The sequence below is a fragment of the Xiphophorus hellerii genome, chromosome 23 (genome assembly GCF_003331165.1).
Source record: "Xiphophorus hellerii strain 12219 chromosome 23, Xiphophorus_hellerii-4.1, whole genome shotgun sequence".
Lineage (NCBI taxonomy): Eukaryota > Metazoa > Chordata > Actinopteri > Cyprinodontiformes > Poeciliidae > Xiphophorus > Xiphophorus hellerii.
The window spans coordinates 3,153,063-3,173,541 of record NC_045694.1 but is presented as its reverse complement, the minus strand read 5'-3'; the positions used below and the strand labels follow the sequence as shown (position 1 = coordinate 3,173,541).

The 20,479-nt window shown below is 37.4% G+C and overlaps 1 protein-coding gene across 2 annotated transcripts in view; it reads left to right on the top strand.

The window, feature by feature from the left end:
* fstl5 (follistatin-like 5) overlaps window positions 1-15,731 on the top strand; it is a 187,758-nt gene extending 172,027 nt beyond the window's left edge. For both annotated transcript variants that reach the window (XM_032555148.1, XM_032555147.1), the window contains 4 exons: window positions 4,239-4,388; window positions 7,002-7,109; window positions 9,270-9,394; window positions 13,410-15,731. In XM_032555148.1, the coding sequence (XP_032411039.1) occupies window positions 4,239-4,388; window positions 7,002-7,109; window positions 9,270-9,394; window positions 13,410-14,112 (1,086 nt within the window). In that variant the 3' untranslated portion in view covers window positions 14,113-15,731. The remainder of the gene's footprint in view (window positions 1-4,238; window positions 4,389-7,001; window positions 7,110-9,269; window positions 9,395-13,409) is intronic.
* The last annotated feature ends 4,748 nt before the right edge of the window (window positions 15,732-20,479 follow it).

Here is a 20,479-nt window from a genome sequence, read left to right as displayed (position 1 = left end):
ACATCATCATAGGATTGGAAAACATACAGTGCATCGTTGAAGAATTAATACCGCTTGAAATTTTCACATTTCCTAATGTTTTCCAGCAAACTATAGTGTATTCATTATAACTTTTATGTATTCACTTCACGAGTTCGCTGAAGTGAAGTGAAAAAAAAAAAGAAACATGGTTTTTAAAACTTTTCACGTACTTTTCTGAACAGTGAACACACCAACAAATTTCAGCTGAGTCTTTAGGTGTGTCTCTTTTTGAAGTAAGAAAACAGTTCAGACATGTAAAAATCCTTCAACTTCACAATTATACACTAGATTATATCAATAGATGGTTGTAAGATGATAAAATACAAAAAGCTTCAAGCAGTGCACAGACTTTTACAAGATACTCTATGACTCCTTCCAGACATAATTAGATCATATCTCAACAGTATGTTTCCTCAAGCACCTGCATGATGTACAGCTGTGTTGTCTTCCTCTGCGGGTGCCACGTCGAAAAGAAAATATAGAGCTGTCTTCTTTCCTCTTGCTTTTGGAGCAAGCTTTGTAAATAAATATTTGCAAGTTTTGCAAGAATAAAGCTGACAATAGAACTGGCTCTTCTCATAAGTTGTGGATTTCAGTGCTTTCTGTAACACCTATTGCAACAAATGATGCCTATTTAAAATCTAAATATTTTTCAAATATGTTGCTGCTTAATTTGGGCTTTTGAGCTGCAAGCTATAGACATTTATTGGGGAATTACATTATTTATTATTTCTTTTTATTACAGCTTTAAATGAGTTTGTGATGTTTGCATATTCTGTAGTCCAGTTATGTTTTTTTAAGAAAAGTACCCAAGGCACAAGGGGGGCTTTTGGAGTGTCAAGTCAGCCTGTTTAATTTAATTCATTGACAGACTACATGCAATCAGAGTTGGTTTCACCCCTCAGTGGACTGTTTTACACCCAGCCAGCCCGCCTTAAATCACAGTTTATCACCTGAGCTCTCAGGCAGAAAAACATTCAAAGCATTAAACTGATAGATACCTGTTAGATTTACATGGTTTCTCCAATGGACGTTTTCCCTCCGAGCTGCTTTTCATCCTCCAGACCTGTGCTGATTGGATGAAGGTTATACATAAAGCGAAACCATGAATGCACAACAATCAGCCAAGTGTTCCTCTGAGAGGTGTGTTTGTATTAGGATATCAATCACTGTGAGTGTTGTGATGCCAGTTCTACAACCGTCTGGCTGCCCTGCATCGTGAACACGAGGCCATTCCCAGCATGACGCTGGCATTTCCTCCATCACAGAGGGGCATTGATTGATTTGTTATGGTAATCACACAGCCTATTTATTATTATTGGCCAACATATAGAGTAGTAAACTGTGTTGCACACTGTACAGAGCAATACGCCTTAATGTTCAGTCATAGTAAAGTCAGTGTTTAGTCTTAGATCAGCAAAAGTTTAGCGTACTTTGATCCTTTTCAGAAATATTCTGTCAGCCACACAGCAACTAAGCCAATTAGTTTGGTTTCAGAATTATTTTTAAATGATATGTCAATATTGATCAAGTAAGAACACTAAACATGGCATAACTACAGAAGTTGTACTTTAAGAAACTGACTCACCAAAACAAAGGGTTTGTTTGGCTTCAGATCAGTTTTTCAGACAAGTCCAATAGATTGGCCTGTTGAATAATGACACAATCTAAAGTTTATCTTTAGTAATACTTTAGACAAGGAAGTAGGAACACTTAGAAGTAAAAATGTTTTGCTGTCTGTGAGCCTGTCACAGTAAAGCACAGAAAGTGTCGTGTTCTGTGTTTTCTGTGTGTTCATTTCGAGTTTTCTGTGTCCTTGAGTCTCTTCGTTGTCCTGTCCTCCCCTTGATTGTTCCCAGGTGTGTCTCGTTCTGTGATTACCCGCTGTGTATTTAACTCCACCTGTGTTCCTTGTTCCTCGTCGGGTCCTTGTCAATGCGTCTATGTGCGTGCTGCCTGTTGTTGGGACTGTGTTTTCATTATTCATCTTACCTGGGTCCGCTGCGTCTGCCTCACCACCCCTCACCGCACCGACTCATGACAGAAAGCTGATTTAAGCTCACAACCAATTAACATTTTCCTACAATTCTCAGAACTACAGGTTTTGTCTGACCGCTACAAAGTTTGAGCCAGTCTAGAACTTACATGAGATGTACTGTAAATGTTCAGTGAAATGTTTATTAAACTTATATTTGCAGTTGGTTTCACTGCCACAAAGTTTAATACAGCTTTTAAAAAAATGACAATACCTTAATTTCCCTGTATTTAAATAGATTGCAAACAAATTTCTAACCAGATTTATTTAAAAATACAAAATCAATTTGAACATTTTTAAAATAAAATGCCATATTGATATTATTTGTCACTTTTTATTTCCTAATTTGACAGGGAGAAATTTTGCCTCTTGGACTTAGTAGTGATTTCATACGCCTATTGTATTCACACTTTTTGCAATTCTGTTCCTTCACACCTGTGACGTATTTAATAGCAACATATATATACTTAGTTATTTTCTGTAGCGGGTTGCATACTCTGCAAAAACACTCAATCTTACCAGGTATTTTTTCCCGTTTCAAGTGCAAATATCTTAATACACTTGAAATAAAACTAATTTGCAAGTAACTTTTCAGCAAGATATAGGAGCTGTTTTTATGTAAAAAAAATATTGAATATTAATAAAAAGTACTTGCTCCACTGGCAGATTTTTTCACTTATAACAAGACATTTCTCCCATGTTTAAATGCCCAAGCACCACACTTTTGAATGAAATGAAACTGGTTTTAATTGAAGGAAATGATGAAACATGAACTATCAAAATAATTAGAAGTTTCATATGTATTAAGTGGAAGGCATTCATTATTGTTGTGCAAACCTGAATGGATTTTATCAGCAATATTTTATTTTCTGTCACCAGAAGCATCATCTGAGTTGTCAGCGCTCCAGCACAAGACTGTTTACTGTAAATTCTGATGATTAGCAAGCTGGTTGAAAAAAATAATACCGGTTGGACACATGACTAAAATCTGAAGAAAAAAAAAAATTAAAAATATCCCACGCGGTTTTTTTATGCACATGGATGCAGTCCAATTTCCAGCAGCTGCTATGTTTGATGATTCATACTTCAACATGTGAAACTGGATGTGATTTTGAGCAAGTGCACTGAACTCTCCCCATCCCTAATTTTCCTGCCTCAGGGAGGGTTTTTATTAGCAGTTCTACTCCACTAAGTCAGATAATTTGGGTCTTAAACGTTGTTCTTCAAAAAGTTACACAGAATATCGCAACCCTCATTTTTTCTATATTCATCTGCATTAAGAGGACAAATCCATTGCATATACACTCCATATTTTAGTTGAAAGGGATATGGTTATTTTTTAAAGGCTGTCAGCTACTACTTAAATCACAATCACATAAAGCCCACCCACACACACTCTGACATATGCAACGCGAGAAAACTGAGAAAATTGAAGCCGCCTCCATTCACACCCTCAGCTGGGTGTCAGATGTTCGATTTCTCACCTCCTAAAGGCGCGATCAGTGAGGTATTTATGGTCCATAGAATCAAATGACCACTGTGTGGGTCTGCAGGGGTGATGCTGAGTTCAACACCGATGACTCAACATTTACCTCAGTAAATGCAGGAATTTGAAGATTTTAAAACCATTGGATGTGAAACAGTAACAGATGGCGCTACATCTGGACTTCAAATGAAATCATAGTTAATGGGGTCAGAGATATTTTTATGAATCCAAATAAATTAAATTGCTGTCATTGTTTTTCATATTTGCATTTTGACATAACCTGTTGCAGGATCAGATTTCTGGACAGCGTTAGGTTTTGGGGGCTTTGGAGAGCATGAAGGGAAGGAAAAGTCCCGAGGCAGAAGGCTGACAGGTTTCCAGTTGGCTGAGAAGCCTGGAGCTGCCAGGGCTAGACGCAGAGCAGCTGCAGATCATCTGCAGGCTTTGTCCTGCACATTATATATGGACAAATGAGAGTCATTACAAAGATTTTGCAGGAAACTGCAAAGCTAATTTATCTAAGTTGCCAAGATAACACCACTCATGTCCACATCAGTGAAAAAGGCAGCAGTAGTAAACAAAACACACAAAAAAGACTAAGGGAAGATAATTGGTTTTTAATGAGATATATTTTCTTGTGATATGAAAAGCAATTAGATCAAAGAAAACGTGTGTGTGTGCTTGTGTGTTTTGCAGGAGGAGGTGTGCCCAACCTCGCCTGGAGAGGTGGTGCAGAGGTGTGTGTGGTCATCAGCTGTCAACGTCAAGGACAAGTTTATTTATGTGACACAACCAACCTTGGGCCGAGTGCTCATAGTTGACATCCAGACCCAGAAAGCCGTCCAGGTAATTTTGTGGATAAATTAGGAAACTCAGTTGCATGCCGGTCTTGGAACACTGAAATGTGCATCACCTTTACACAGAACAAGCGATCTTTGTTTTTGCCTTTTAAAAACTTGAAGGTTTTCAGTGTTTCACATTGATCAGGGGCAGCGAGTCACAAGGGTGGTCAATGTGTCATTATCAATGGTGGGTACTGCTAACTAAGAAGTTATTTACGCTAACCCTATGTTATTTAAAGGATGCAGACTTCAGGGGGCTTTGTTGCACACCATGTGAACCATTTTCACAGAAACATTCTGTGAAGCCTGTGGCCTCGTTCAACAGGACAACGCTTCCTGTCACAAAGCAAAAATGGTTCAGGAATAGTTTGAGGACAACCTGTGTGAAGTTTTGACTTGGCCACCAAATTCCCAAGATCTCAGTCCAATCCAGCACCACAGGAACATCTGATCCGTGGAGTTCCCATTTCACAACTTACAGGATTTAAAGGATCTGTTGCCAACATCTGGGTTGGAGACGCCACTGCCCAACAAAATACCCAATTGGGCAAGTGATCATAATGTTGTTCAGAAGCATTCAGTAACATAAACAATTAATTACATGATTACACTAAAATACAATTCTAGAGTAATCATGCAATTGAGTACAAGTTTGAATTTTAATCAGAATGAACAATAATTTGCATCCTCTTGTCTGAATGTTGGGGTCAGGCTGATTTGGCATCAATAATAAAATGTTTTATTTTAACCAAACATGCTGTAAATCAAGGCCCAACTATAACTCAAGATCAGTCTTCATCAAGCAAACGCTCTATAATTAAACTTTCTAGTTTTAATTTATATCTATGACTCCTTATGGGTGTGAAGTTTGTTATTTCAACTGATAAAGGCAAACTGAAGATGAAGCAGTTAAATTAGTCATTTTATTGAGCTAAGGTAAGCGTTCAGTAGGATTTAACATTAAGAAACATTCACAAGGAGAAAAAGACTTTGTTGTATTTGTCTTTAGTCTACCTGCTTATCAGAAATCTTGGAAGTGCACCATCTTTCCTCAGTTTCACTTTTCAGCTTTAAGATCAGCCGCCTCACCTTTTGCTGACTGCTAATCCTTGACCTGACCCATTTCATCCAAACTGTTACTGTCAAGATCTGCAGTTAACCTTCACATTGAAGTGATGACCAGGTGACCCCGGAGGGCCTGCTCTTTGTGGATATTGTCGCCTGACAGCCCTTCAATTATTGTAACATGACAACACTGCCAGGTTTTTTCACACATATACTGCAAGAAGCAGTCCCTCTAATAGTGAGTGTGGCAAACTATTTATCCTCCAAGGGTTTGTTATTTTTAGGAAGCTTGGAAGGAAAATGGCACCATTTCTAGACGTCTTCATCCTGAAACAGTCTGGAGAGCAGCAGTGAGTGAAATCATTGGAGTCAGTGGGTTTTTGGGTGTGTCACAATAAACCAGGGTGGCCCAGATCCCCACAGATGCTCCTGACACCATGGTAGCTGTTTACAGAAGGCTCTCAGGGACCTGCCGGTAAACAGGCTGGTGTCCCAGAGTCTGTCACAAGCTCATTATTTAGCTGCCTGGAGGTTTAGCTGCACTGCATTATGTTACCAGTTGTTAATTAACAACCTGAACCTGTCACTTGTTTTGAGCAGAGACTAGCTTTAGCTTCCTCTCATTTTCTTGTTATACATAAGTAGGACCCTGAGAAAATGAGTGCATACAATATGCATTATTTTGGAGAGTGACGTGGTTACTCTTGCTAAGTTATGTAAATTTTTGTAATATCTTAATTCAAGCAGTCAAATTTACCTGCATTGCTTTCTGTGCTTCATTTCTGATGGCTCCTTTGTGTAGAAAGTTACTGCAGCATATTGGCTGAGAATCTTCATAATCTTCCTCAGTCTGTAAGAAGCTGTTAGTTGGGAGTAAAAGAACGAACACCTGTTTTCCCTGATGACTACATGCGCCAAGATTAGTTGGGATTCAAGAGCTATTCTGCTCTTATCTGAAAAAACTCCCTCAGGAGCAGTTTACCTCCTGAATGATGCAGTGCATAATATGCCAAAGTAAACAGTGATATTAAGAATCCAAAGTAAAACAGATAAAGAAACAAAACTGCTGTCACAATGGAGTGTCGGAGTTAGTTTGCATTGTCTCTTCTGGAATGAAACTGCTGCTCCATTCCTTATTCTCTTTGAGTCTCCGGAGTCTCAGGCTGCCTGTCTGCACTCAGGTGGACATAATGCATGAGGAGTTCTTCGCTGCCACTCGTGACTCATCTATTGTTCTGACTTTTTTTTGCTTCCATGTGTCATGAATGAACAAAGGCTGAAGGCAATTACCTCAGCGTGGTAAAGCAATTCTGTCTTTCAGCAGTTGATTTGAAATGCAGTTTTGCATTAAATATGGCCCATGCATAAAAAAATTACCCGTTTTTTGTTATAAGACGACTTTGTCTGACTGACCCCAATCCATTAGAGTGCAGGTATTGTTTCTTTAACTTTCCCACAAAAGATTTCTTCAAAAGCGATGTCAAATTTGTTTTAAATAGATTTTTTTTTTGGTGCCTTTAAAGCCTGGCTGTGATTTGGTGTCCTCTTTCAGACAGTAGGCACCGACCCTTATCCAGTGAAGCTCCACTATGACAAATCTCATGACCAGGTGTGGGTGCTGAGCTGGGGAGACGTGGAGAAGAACTTCCCCACTCTCCAGGTAAGTCGGCCATCAAGTTGTGCATCTTTCTTATTTGTTCATCTGTAGCAATTTGTGTAGGAAAAATTCAAGGCAGATAGTGAAACATAGAATCTTTTTAATTCAAGAAGTGTTGGAAAAATGTAAAAAAAAAAAAAATAATAATTCAAATCCAAGGCAACACTACCATGCATCCCTTTTCACTCAAAGTTATGACACAAATGCAGGCTAAATGATCTCACTTGGACAGTAAGTAGGAGCCAATGAGAAACATCTTAAAAGGGCATATGTCATAATTCATCATATATTTCCTTTTCAACTCTGTTCAGGCTTTGAGCTCATGATGAATGCATTCCTTTCCATGTTTGAAATTCAGAAATCTGTCAAAGGAAACGTGTGAGGGTGGAAAAAAGGAATACAACCGGCTGAGAGTGCCAGTTGAAAGTTGCAGAAAAGTGATGTTACACTTGAAACTCCAAACTCAGCCGTTGAGGGATATAACAATGTTCACCCAAGATTAAAGTAGTAAAACCAAAGTCTTGAGCTGGAATTTTAGTTCATAAATTAAGATTTATATGATGTTTTATGAGATCAGGAAGAGAATATCAGGAGAAAGGTTATCTGAGTGTAGCAACTTAAATATCTAGCAAACTGGCACCTTATCTAGGCCTTTAAAAGCATCCTATGAAGAGGAATTCAGTTTTCCTATGAACCAAAACACATAAAGTTGGAACGAATGGATGGAAAGGAAGTTAAAATACTGATATGCAAAAAAATGGCAGCTGCAGTCAACAACCACTTGGCAGAGATGGAACAGAACATGTGACTAGAAAAAACGTTACAGCTCCTTGTAACTTGTCACTGCTGCTGTGCAGACAGTAAATTGTATTAAAGAAACCATTTCTTACCTGATGCACCCAATGATCTTAAACAAGTAAGTTTGCCTAGGTGTCCTGGCCGTTTACTTGCTGCTTAGACTATCTGTTCCCACTACAGCATGAGCTGTGCTGATTTGGGTTTTTCATTTACTAAATCAAAAATTATATTTCTGTCTTAATTTTAAAACAAAGACAGACGTGTAATCTGTATTTGGAATTAAATATTATGTTTTTAGAGCGTGAATAAAAATGCACATTTGTGCCATCACTTATTCTCTGTGAAAATCATTGGAAAGGCTTTTTATGTTTTAGTCTTTTTAATATTTCACACTTTTTACGGTCTTAGGTATTTCTGAATGCAAAATCTGATATTTTGGCTTATAAACATTGTTATTCAGAAAAGGTTTACAGGTTTTATTTGGATAGCAATCCACATAGAAGAATTGGAAACTAATACTCTTAAATGTGAATTCTTCCATAGAGGCCAATTCTCATTTTTCCCAATATGACAAGCGTACATTAATCACTCAGCCTCTGAGGGATTTTCAATTGATTTGTTTCATGCTTACCTAATTAATAGTCATTTCCATTTGAGTGGTAAAGTATTTAGAATGTGACGCATCTTTTTCTGAAACAGCCCTTCGGCTTTTAAGAAAAATGACTTCATTATAATTTCAAATTTATCTTGTCTACAGATTTATTTTTAACTAATCAGCTTTATATTCACAAACTCATCTCTATTGATTCTCGTCAAATGGCAAGAGCCAGTCGATGTCAAGCTATATCAAGTCTACAGTACATGTTGGTATGAAACAAAATGAATGAAGCCAGATAACATGTGGCACAGAGTTTTTATCTGTTTGCTCCAGGAGTCGTTTGAAGTCAGGTAGAGACATTATTGGCTTTACTGGAAAATCTTTCTTGTCATTGCAGGCCCAGAAATTCATAATGCGCAGGTCGATCCGTGACAATTTGTTTTGTGCTTTGTGCCACAATCATATTAAACTCAGCCCACACACAAATAGATGCCTGCATGACTTCATGCATGCTGAAGTATAATTTAGACACTGAGGGCAACGGCACACATCAGCGTCTTCCACTGTGGAGCTCCGATAACACGGCGGTAAGAGGCGGAGCTGATGAGTTTTATCAGGAAAATGAAAAACAACATGTCAGCTTTACAAATATTTCCTCTGGTTGAGATGGATTCAAGATGAGGGCTCAAATGAGGAGGCACTGGCAGCTCTGAGTTTGTTCATCAAGGTCATGTTAAACACCTACCTGCTCCTGTGCCGGTGTTCAGGTGATCAATCAGGCCAGTGGAAAAGTCTCCCACCACACAGTTCACACCCAGCCGGTCGGCAGACACTTCGACAGGGTGGAAGACTTCTTCATCCCCGCCTCCAGCCTCATCGTTAACCACGTCAGGTACGTGCAGCAAGAAACAACAACTCTTTGAACACAAGAGCAGTGCTGTGTTGGAGACCAACTGTAAGTAGAGCAGAATGTTGAAGTAGTAGGAAAAGGTTAAATGGTTTTTGAGTATTTCCACAAACACTAAATGGTGAAGAGGTTTTTTTTTAACCTGCTTTATTCTGATATTCTATAATAAAACATTGTAAACAAAAGTCACTGAATTAGTCACTAGTCCACCTTTTACAGTAGTTTGCATACGTTCTCACACCCCTTAAACCTTTCCTCATTTTGTCACATTGCAACCACAAATATAGATGCATTTATTGGGGTTATGATAGACCAATGAAAGCAGTGCATAAAGTTGAGGAGGAATAAAAGGGATGGTTTTTAAAAATTAATTAGTAAAACCCTGAAATGTGCATTTAGCCACCAACCCAACCAGGTTTTCTCACAGTATGTTTTGTCTGTTCCATGTTGGTGGGTTTACAGCTGGTTTATCTTCTGTTTTCAAATAAAGAGGTTATCAGAAGTCTGTGAGATGTTCAAAATCTCACAGGTTTTATAATTTCATACAGCTTTACGGTTCAGTTCTCCTCCACTTCATCCCTGACACGTCTGCTGTTTCTTGGTTTTTATGTTTTTTCACTAATGTTCTCTAACAAGCCTCTCAGACCTTGACTGAGTCGTTGTCTTTATACAAATATTAACTTTCCACATTTACTAATTAGGCGAAAGCTGTTAGTTGAACCTGGTTTTCTACAAGCTGTGCTTCTCAAAAATTTTTTATAGAAAATTTCAAAGCCCATCCCACTCAACGGTGATGGGCTACTTTGTATGTTTTTTTTTACATACAATCCCAACAAACCACACTGAGGTCTGTGACTAAATGAAAAAATATTCATATATTTTCATATCTTTTGCTTTAATAATTAGATGTATAAATATATTCATACATCTAATCTTTACTGTGTATTTTATACAATTCCATATTTATCCAAACTGCATCAGGCAACTTCGATATTCAGAGTTAAGATATTATGAAAAGTCTGGGAGCAAGCAGGTGGTCTGCAGGACTTCAAGGTGTTAATGGTCACCTAGAGAGAAGGAATTAACAGTCTGCTATGTGGGAGTGGTTTGTGCCACAGCTGTAATTAGATCCTCTGAGACCTGCAGGACAGATTACAAGAAAGTATGGCCACATCTCCATATAATGTTTTTATGCTGTTTTTCACATGAAAGTATGAGTGAAATTAACTTTTTTACACACATTTTCATGCTTACCAGCACATGTACTGAAAAGAAATTTCACCTGCTCTTCATTTTGTTTTTCCTTTTATTCTGTTCTATTTAATTCATAAAGGTAATAGCACAAAATAGATTTTTTTGTCTGTGCATTTTAAATAAATGTCAAAAATCAATTGACAAAGTTTGCTATGAAACTTTACAAAAATATCCAAATTAGGAATTATAGGGAAAACAAAGAAATTAATGTATTTCAGTGCATTAAAAAATTATTTTACTCTCTCCAAAGCGGAGATCGAAGAACTTCTGTTATATAGAAAGCTTAAATCACTGCTGCTTTTTGTCTGAGTATTTTGTTTACATATTGTACCATAATTTATTCCATTCAGAGGAAGAAGGCCTTATTGATTTATCAGTTTAGCAACATCAGTGCTGCATGAAGCACTTACTGTACATATAATCTATCACTTTCAGTGACTGTTTTATGACCAGATTCCCTCAGTGGTAACTTTGGGCGATCATTACTCATTAAAGAACAGAAGTACAGTCAGAAAGCACCTTCAGTGACGTTTCTTTTGGGAAATCAGTGTTTAAAAATATGATTTTAGACTTGCACAGTAGAGGAACTTTTACAAATATGATTTACTCTGTGGGAGCTGCTGTTATGCTCTCAGGGTCTGTAACTGAACTGTAAAACAAACATTACATACAGAGTCAAGTTGGTAGAAACTTCTTTAAGGAAAAAACGCCACAGGAACAAAAATAAATGTGAGACTTCAATGAAAAACATTACATTTTTAGATAAATCTTTGAATTATAAGTTGATAAAAATTACCAACATCAGCTGGACAAACAGCAATGGGGATAAATTGTGAATAATTTAATACATGTTGAACAATAAGAGGTTTTTTCCTCCTGCTGATTTATGACTGCAGGATAAATCAGCAGTGAGTTGCCTTTTGTACTTTTTTAAAAGCTCAGTTGTGAGTTTAAAAGCTGAGTATTTTAAATTAAGCTACCAAATCCCGGAAATTGTTTTCAGTGTAGAAACACATTACATTATTGAATTAATATGCTTTGAATTCTTATGTTTTATCTTGTTAACCCCTGTTTGCCCTCCAAGTAGTTTGACTTAATAGATGTGGATTTTCCATATAATGATATGATGTTAAAATCCCAAATTGCTTGCATAAAATCAACTAACTGCTGTTTTTATTATTTCTTATTGGAATGCTTAAATAATTTAAATATTTGAAATGAATGTGTGAATCTGCAGTTTCGCCATCTGCTTTCTCTAAAAGTCTTCCTGGGCTTCTTTTAATGAAAACAGTTTGAATTCATTAAAATTTAATTCACTATTTTTAACATGTTGCATTAATGGCAGTAATCAAGTTCTGTTTTCGGATTATTCATCTTTTATTTTAGGGTGATTTATATTTATCAGTGTTTCAAGAAATGTAAATGTACCAAATTTAGGAAACCAGGCCAGTTTTCCTCTGCAGTCTCTGGCAGGATGTGTGTTGATACCGTTTATGTCTTTATTCCCCCATTTTCAAACAAATGTTTGGCTTAATTTTATTTTGAAGAAAAACAATTGTTGGTTCAATGAATCCCATTACAGTGACTGATTCACATGGTGGCGTTCAAGCAGATATTTTCTGTTCACATGCAGTGACAGCTGGGTGCTCAAATGGCATAAAAAATGATGAATGATGACAAGACTGAAGTGGCTGTCGGCATCGATCAGCTGATGTTCTCATTTAATTGGAGCCTGGCAGCTCCTTGCATATTCCCCATGATCATCTGCTTTAGTGTGATGTGCCATTAAGACTTTTTTTTCCTAATGAACAGCATTTTCAGTGAACCTTGGACATATTCAATATTTCCATTTCCAATCAAACTTAGAAAGTTAATTGCAAAAATTTATCACAAGCTTAAAAATTTGTTTGAAGATCCCACAGTTGATCAATCCAGGAATAATCTAGCATTAAACTCATCAATTTTAATCTTCAAAACTGAATTAGTACAACATTTTTTAAATTTTATTTTGTGAGGCCTTTAAGTCAAGGCCTCACAAAACATATGTAGTATATTACTATAAATTAAATATACAACTCCAATGGATTAGCTTACATGTATATTAATGAATTAAAATCTCAAGGTAACTAGTAATTTCAGTCAAAAAGGAAAAATTGTTACATATTTTCATTATTTGATATGTTTAATTTTATTTTATTATTATTATTATAAAAAGTCATTGCTAAAAATGCTGGCTGTTTAGAGTAGTATATCCAAACATATAAATGGAAAGTTGAATGGAATGAAAGTGTGTCAGGAAAAGGTTCACAGGCAACAGAGATGATTCTAGCCTTGAGGAAGGTTATACAAAGCTCATTTCAGAGTTTGGGGCAGGAATCGACTGAGTCAAAAGCTTCCAATAGAAGCATATCCTTTTCTGGATCGTAAACAGAAGAAAGATACGAAAACTGTACTTACAGGCTATGCATCAGAAAGTAAGTATTTGATCATTTTAAAGTTTCCTAACTTACAAAGAATGGAGGAATCTGCAACTTTCATAGGTACAGAATTTAGTTTTATGACTTCAGTTGATTGAGTGCCTCTGTTGGCTCAGGTGGGTGGAGCAGGGATTGAACCATCAACTTGCTAATTGCAGGGCGAACTCAATAACTGTTCAACTTGGAACATTTTATCTGGTTACTACATAGTTGAGCATTTGCAACAAATTTTGATTGAATTTATTTTTTTCTCTCTAAATTTCTCTTAGATTTGGTCTCATCTTTCATCGCAATGAGCCCGTCATCTACAAGATCAACCTGGAGACAACGTCTTATGTTAAAAACATCAGTTTATGGGAATTTAACTGTATCCCTAAATCTGTAGCCTACACCCATGTTGGTGGCTACTACTTTGTGAACTGCAGATCCGACTCGACCGGCGCCACACAGCCCCAGCTCATCTTAGACAGTGTTACAGACAGCGTGATTGGGCAGAACCGTGACGTCACAGGCACCCCTTACATGTCTCCAGATGGTCACTACCTGGTCACAGTGGATGACGTCAATGGCCTGATGAGGATCCAGGCCATTTCTGAGCGTGGAAAGATCCAGGAACCCTTCGACATCCACACCAACCTGCACCTTTCCGATCTGGCGTTCCAACGCTCGTTCACAGAGATCCACCAGTACAACGTGTTCGGCAGTTCTGGCCGTCAAACCGACGTGCTGTTTGTGGAGCTGAGCACCGGCAAAGTCAAGATGATCAAGAGCTTGAAAGAGGCCATCAAGTCGTTCGATTGGCCGTGGAGCAGCAGGAACAGGGTCATGGTGAGCAGCGGACTTTTCGGCCAGTACATCATGACGCCGTCCAGGGAGTCCCTCTTCATTCTGGACGGACGGCTCAACAAGCTCAACTGTGAGATCACCGACGTTCTCAAAGGCAACGTGGTTGTATGGGTCGGGGATTCTTAGGTCATGACGTCAAGACTCACTGGGTTTTGTTTTCCTTCAAAGGTACAGTTGCACTGAATTTTGTTGCTGATTGTTTAATTTTGTAAGAGTAAAATTAGATGCAGAATTAGAAACCAAATTGATTTGTTAGTCCACTGTCTGAAGGCTGCCATTTGAACTATAAAACCAATGAGGGCATAACTGATTAGACTGTTTTTAAGTAGTTAATTTATCTCTACCTGGACATTTGCCTCTGTCAGAAATGATTGGTAGTAACTACTAACATTTTTCAGAAAAAATCGTGAAGAATTTGTAAATGTATGCAATATTGCGTTTATTAAGTATGTGAGAATGCTGTAGATAATCCCCTGAGAAAAAAACAAATGAATTGGCAGAAACACTGGTAAACTGTACACTCTATATCGGTCCAGATCAACTCTTGCAGTTGAAGTTCACCCATCCCCAACTTTTTCCTTGTGCCTTTAAGGAAAATACCCTCCATCTAGGAATAAGCATAATTATTCCCAGTGTGGCTGCAGACTCCAGCTCATTCTTTGACCTCTTCATTCACGGTGCGTGTGGGTCTTCACAAATCTGCCGCTCTCATCTGTATGTCCGTCTAACGCAGCTGACTGTCTAATTAAAACGAGCCCTTGCTGTGATCCCATCTTGTTTGAAGAGGAGACGGAGTCCTTCATTATGGCTGCACACTCCATAACCTTTGATCCAAAATTATAAACCAGCTTTGGAGGGTTTTGACCACTATCGTATTTTTTTTCCCTTTATTTTCCAAAGCGGAAAAATGAAAGTCAGTGGTGATGCTAAAAATCCTACTAGGTTTATACACAAAGTTATTTAACAATGTCTCCCAGCACAGAGTCAATATAGTGATTGCTTAAAAATGTAATGACTTCAATTTCCTTGGACCAAAAGAAAGATGTTAATGTACAGTTCAGTGTGGTAAACATGCTTTGTCTGCTCTGCTTTGCAGCATGTTTTCAGTGGATGTTTTAATTGTGAACTAATGAAAAAAGCACTCTGGAGGATGGTGTAGTTGTGGTTTTGTGTAGGTGGTATTTGAGGACAAGCCTTGAATGTTAGAAGCAACATTTTCAGATGCTTCTGCAGTAGATGTGTAGCTTGCAAGACACGGAAAAACTGTCTCCTGCTGGACATATTTCTATGCATTTTCACCCTCTCACACTGACTCTGTAACACAATGGGCAAATGTAACTTAAACTCAGTTTAAATTTAAATGTGTATTTATTATATAGAGCTTTTCTGTCTTTCCTGTTCAAACTTCCTCATGTATATTTTAGTTTTAATTTCTGTCACGTTTTTCTCTCCTGGAGACAAGAAGGAAATGCTGATAATGAACTCTGTTCTGTACATAGCTGCCGACTGTGAATCCATTAGTTTTTCATGTGTGCACACATTGTTCATTTTACAACCAAATACTCAGCACAGTCCTTTTACAGAATCAAAACATTCAACTGTCATCTTCTTCCTGTTCCTCGGCACATTTTGATCAACGCTTTCAGCTTCATATATCCATGTGTTGTATGTTCCTTCATGTGATTGTTATTTAAAAAGAAACCCCGCTTGTCATTTTACTCAATAATAAAAGGTAGATAAAAACATGTAGTGTTTTATTTAAAAGAAACATTTAGTCACTGGTAGTTTCACCTGGCAGCAGAGCCACTCATTACTATTCAGCAATAGCTGCAAGAACAACAAGGTCAGAACTCTATTGTGCTTTTGGGTGTATTTATCTTGAAACAGAGGGTGTATTCTAATTAAATGATCGTTTTTAAATACAATTAACAGCTTTGAAGGTCTCTGACATTATGCAAAACAGAATGATTTCAAAGCTGTGTGTATTGAGGTGCAAATCAAATCTTTGTTTACTTTTTAAAAGTGTCCCTGCTATTAACACATCATTTTCGAACTGACAGAAAGATAAGTCAAACTTAACCACAAAGTCCTTCCTGCCTTCCTGAATTTAGATTTTAGAGTATTTTATGAGTTTAACAAAAGGTTTGCAACTTGAAATAAAATTTGTGTGGAGAGTAAATGTGCTCAGTTTATAAACTACTGAACTGAGAAAATGTTCCAACCGAAATTTAAAATCTTTCCTGCCAAGTTTGAGCATTAAATGCAATGCATTATAAATGAAACGTGATGTAGAGGAAACAAGACGAAGTTGAATGGCTGAATAAACAAAGCAGTTTATTTTAACAAGCAGGAAAAGTTTTTGTATTGATGCAGCGAGTTTAACAGCAAGAGGAAGTTATTTTGTTCTGAAAGGAGCTAAAGTTATTTAATGCAGCATTCAGATACTGAAACGGTTGATCACAATGTTACACAGGCAGACTGCTATGAGTTGACATTGGTCTGTTAGCATCCATGATTGATTGCTATATTACAGCTACATTAATTTTAGTTAATTGCCTTTTTATCAAATGAAACTGGACTTAAAAGGCAAAGTTTTTCAATTCAAATGAATGTTCAACTTATTTTTGATGTACAGTAATGTCTGCTGTGGAGAATTATCCGTTCTCCATGCTGAGTTCTTGATGAATGAGGTTACAGAAGAGTCAGTGAGTTGAATTCATGAATTCCATTTATTAATACAGCTGGTTCATTTCACATGCCACCTTTAAGAAGTCAAAATGGCCCCCCAGAAGGGGTTGTGATCTCCTTTGTTAGTCTCTACATAAGTTACTCCCCAAAGAGGGCGTTACCTGACTCCTAGTATCCTGTAATCTTAGCTTTGAGGGCGTTTCCTAACATGTCACTTCTTTTAGCTTTAGTTTAGCAACTAGCTAACAGAGATAGAAGGAAAACACAGAATTATTTATTCTCAACACTGCCTGGGTAACTGGAAGGTTTGCTCTGATTGTATGGTGTGGTTGATCCAACCATTAAAATCTAGACACATCTAAAATATCTCACTGAAAGTAAACCAACAGCTTCACACTTTGTACTCATTGAAATCATGCAACTATGTTTGAAAAAACTGTTTAATACTGGATTTCTACATTTTACAGAGCAGAGTGTCTGCCATGTTCTATATTGAGAAGTATTCAACATTTCTCTGTTACTCTTATTCCCAGATGTGTGTTGGGAAATACTTTTATTTCTAGGAGAAAGTTTAATTTCTGAAAACTGAATTATATTTCTTAAAATGTTCAAACGAAGAAATATTTATGCAATGGAAAAACAAAATAATTGCAATAATTATCTGCCTATTTAGATCATCCCTGAAAAACATTTTAATTCTATATTAGGTGCTCTTGTCTACAGATTATGTAAGACCCTTTTGCACTAATTAAAATCAGTATTTAAGTAGCCTTGTTACCATATACCTTTTCACTCTTGAGTCATTTCTTGAACAGCTGCTTTGAGAAGTGTGAAGCCCATCCACCTGTTACAGTAACTTGTGCTCTTGTCATGAACACTCCCTAATGCATTCCTATCCACAGCAGTCCCAATTTATTTTCCTCCCTGACTCACACAAGCTGCTAGTTGATATGAATATTCTTCCCAACTGAGCCTCCTTTAAAAAAAAAAAAAAACAGCTGTGCCCTGGAAGTCCTTTAATTATCTATTGTCAATCCTTTATCTTGTTGCGGTCGCACGGGAGGGCTGCGAACCGCTCAGTCACGTCTCACCTCCATCAGGAGAATTTAACACCACACTCTGCCTCCTGCTGTTACTCCATTCATAAGGCAGGCAGCCTAATCAAGACACAAGCTCTTTAATCATGCAGCTAAAGCCTGGACAGTTCAACCTCCCCAGTCCAACCAGTGCAAAGAGTCAGATGACTGATTGAGGCCATGGGTTGTGCTGAACTTTGTTCCAGTTGTGATGCTTGATACTCTGTTTCCCTGCGCTCCCTCTTCAGAACAGTCACTACTTCTGTGTAGAAGAGGAAAAATATATACAGCTCTGGAAAAAATTCGGAGACAACTTAAAATGATCACTTTCTTTGGTCTTAATCTTTATATGTATATGTTTGAAGAAAATGAGAAATTGTCAAAATCATAAAAAAGATTCAGTGCCTTCAGACCTCAGATAATGCAAAGTTGATCAAAGTTGATACATGCACGAATTTAGAGAATAAAACACATGGGGAAAATAAACAAACTGTCAACAGTGACAGTTTTTTTCTAATCAATTAGTTAGTTGATAAAATTAAGGTTAAAGCATAGAGACCAAAATGTTGGCTTTAAATTGCATTGAAAACCTAATTTAGGTATATATGTTACCTTACTGTGCACTAATAAAACATTAGCCTTGCAGCCAACAATTAATTTTTCCTCAGCAGTGGAGTTTTGTTGGGAGCGTGGACGTTGTTTTTTTTCTTTTCCGTCTGTGCAGTTCATTTGTTTTGTTCTGATCAGCCGTAACAAGAATCTCACAATTTCTCAATTTAGCTGGAAGCTTAAAAATATATGGATTTTTTTTAACAGTGGCACCAATAGGTTGTACTGACGGTGTAGGAATTTGTACAGAAGGAAGATTTCCGCTGCACACACAGAGACTGCTGTTCTCAAAATGTTAGCTGTGATATTCATAAATATAATACGCTAAAGACGGCTTAAAATGTCAACTTTGGTTCTTTTGTCTGCTTTCAATATTAGTACACTCTGTTTTGCAGCAAGTGTTCTGATTCAGTGTGACATGGCCTCTGAATCCAATACAAATAGATTAAGTGATGTTATGTTTTACATGGAATAATATTTCTGCCAAAGAGCTTTTAAGAGCTAATTTTGGGCTTCTTCAGAGCCGGTATTAACTTGTGTCCTGCCTGATCTGGATGCGAGTAGACAAGTCGAAGAATGTGAATTTACACCTGACATTGAAATCCATGTTGAGTGATCAGATCAATGTTACCTGCTTTATTTGCAAATATTCCCTTTCATGTGACAGAGTGGGCTGTCACATGAGCAATCAACCGGCCTGCTGATGTATCTGTAACGCTGCACATCCATCCATCAACTGAACCGTTTTATTTAGACATCAACACAGCTGGGAGTCATTTAAGTCACATTTTTGTGGTTATTTTGTCTACAGACTCTTCATAATAACCTGCATAGTTTTACAGATGCTGTGTGAGAGGGGAAGCATAATGCTTCAGACCTTTCATCATCCCTGGACAGAGATTTTTACCTATAAAATCACAGCACTACAGTAAAAAGATATGCTGTATAAATGTGAGCAGACATTCTGCAGGGGAGATTTTATGCTTACCAGGAGACATTTTATGAGGAACTGACCACATCAGGTTCCCACGGCTTCAAATGTCATAAAACATAAAGTACATCTAAAAAGCAATGAAAGCTTACACTACATCCGAGACAAATTCACTCACCCACACAGTGTCCTGATATCCACTAATCAATAAAATCCCGACAGGAGAAAGTTACATTTTTTATTACAGAGGAGAATTCCAACAGGTAAGACATCAGGAAAAGTCTATAGATGTATAGCAGGTTTGCAAATCTCAACAACAATTTTACAGAAATGTTCATTCAGGTAGATGCTGCTGTGTCAGTAGGTGTCCCAACACAAATTCAGACAGTTAAATTGATGCTGAAATTAACATCAAGGCCACCTCTGAAGGATGTCTGAAGAAATACCCTCAATGCGTCCACAACTGTACTTAGCACTGTCCAGGCACAATCTAATCACCCAGGACACATGTCAATGGGATCCTTGCGTTTTTTTTTATTTTTATAAAATGGAGATGATATTTTTCTCATGGAAAATAATTATAGCCTTCTCCATTAAAAGACTATAATTAAGACTGAACAACAAAATTCCCATGACATCCTAAGCAGTACCACAGGGATAAAGATCTTGTCTGCTGTTCCATGGACAACAGTCCCTGAATCTGAAGCTTTAACAATAATTGATTGTAGTTTCCTTCACAACACCCTGAGGAAATGGTGACTCCAGTTGCCACTGACAGTATCCTGGATGTTTTAGATGTCTCTGCTCCAACACTCCTGAATCAAAAGGTTGCATTACTTCTTCAGAATGTCACAGACCTTTTAGTGAACAATTCACTTAATGTTTTGGACCAAAGTAATCTGGTCCACTCTTGCCTTGTCGCTGAGGAGTTTTTCTTTTCTTTTTTAGTGTTTTTTTTTTTTTTTGGCACCAGTGGCCTCTCTTGATTAGTAACTTGACAGGAAGAAGTGCAGAAAGAGAAGGGGAGGACATGCAGTCAATAACTCAGGCCTGGAATCAAACTTGAACTGCTTCAACACTGAGTGTAACTTTAAACAAAAATAGTGTGGCATAAGATTTTAACAGTTTTAGGACTTTTATTTTGTCTTTGGTAAAAGATCAAGAGTCTCCTGCTAGCCCTAGACTCTCC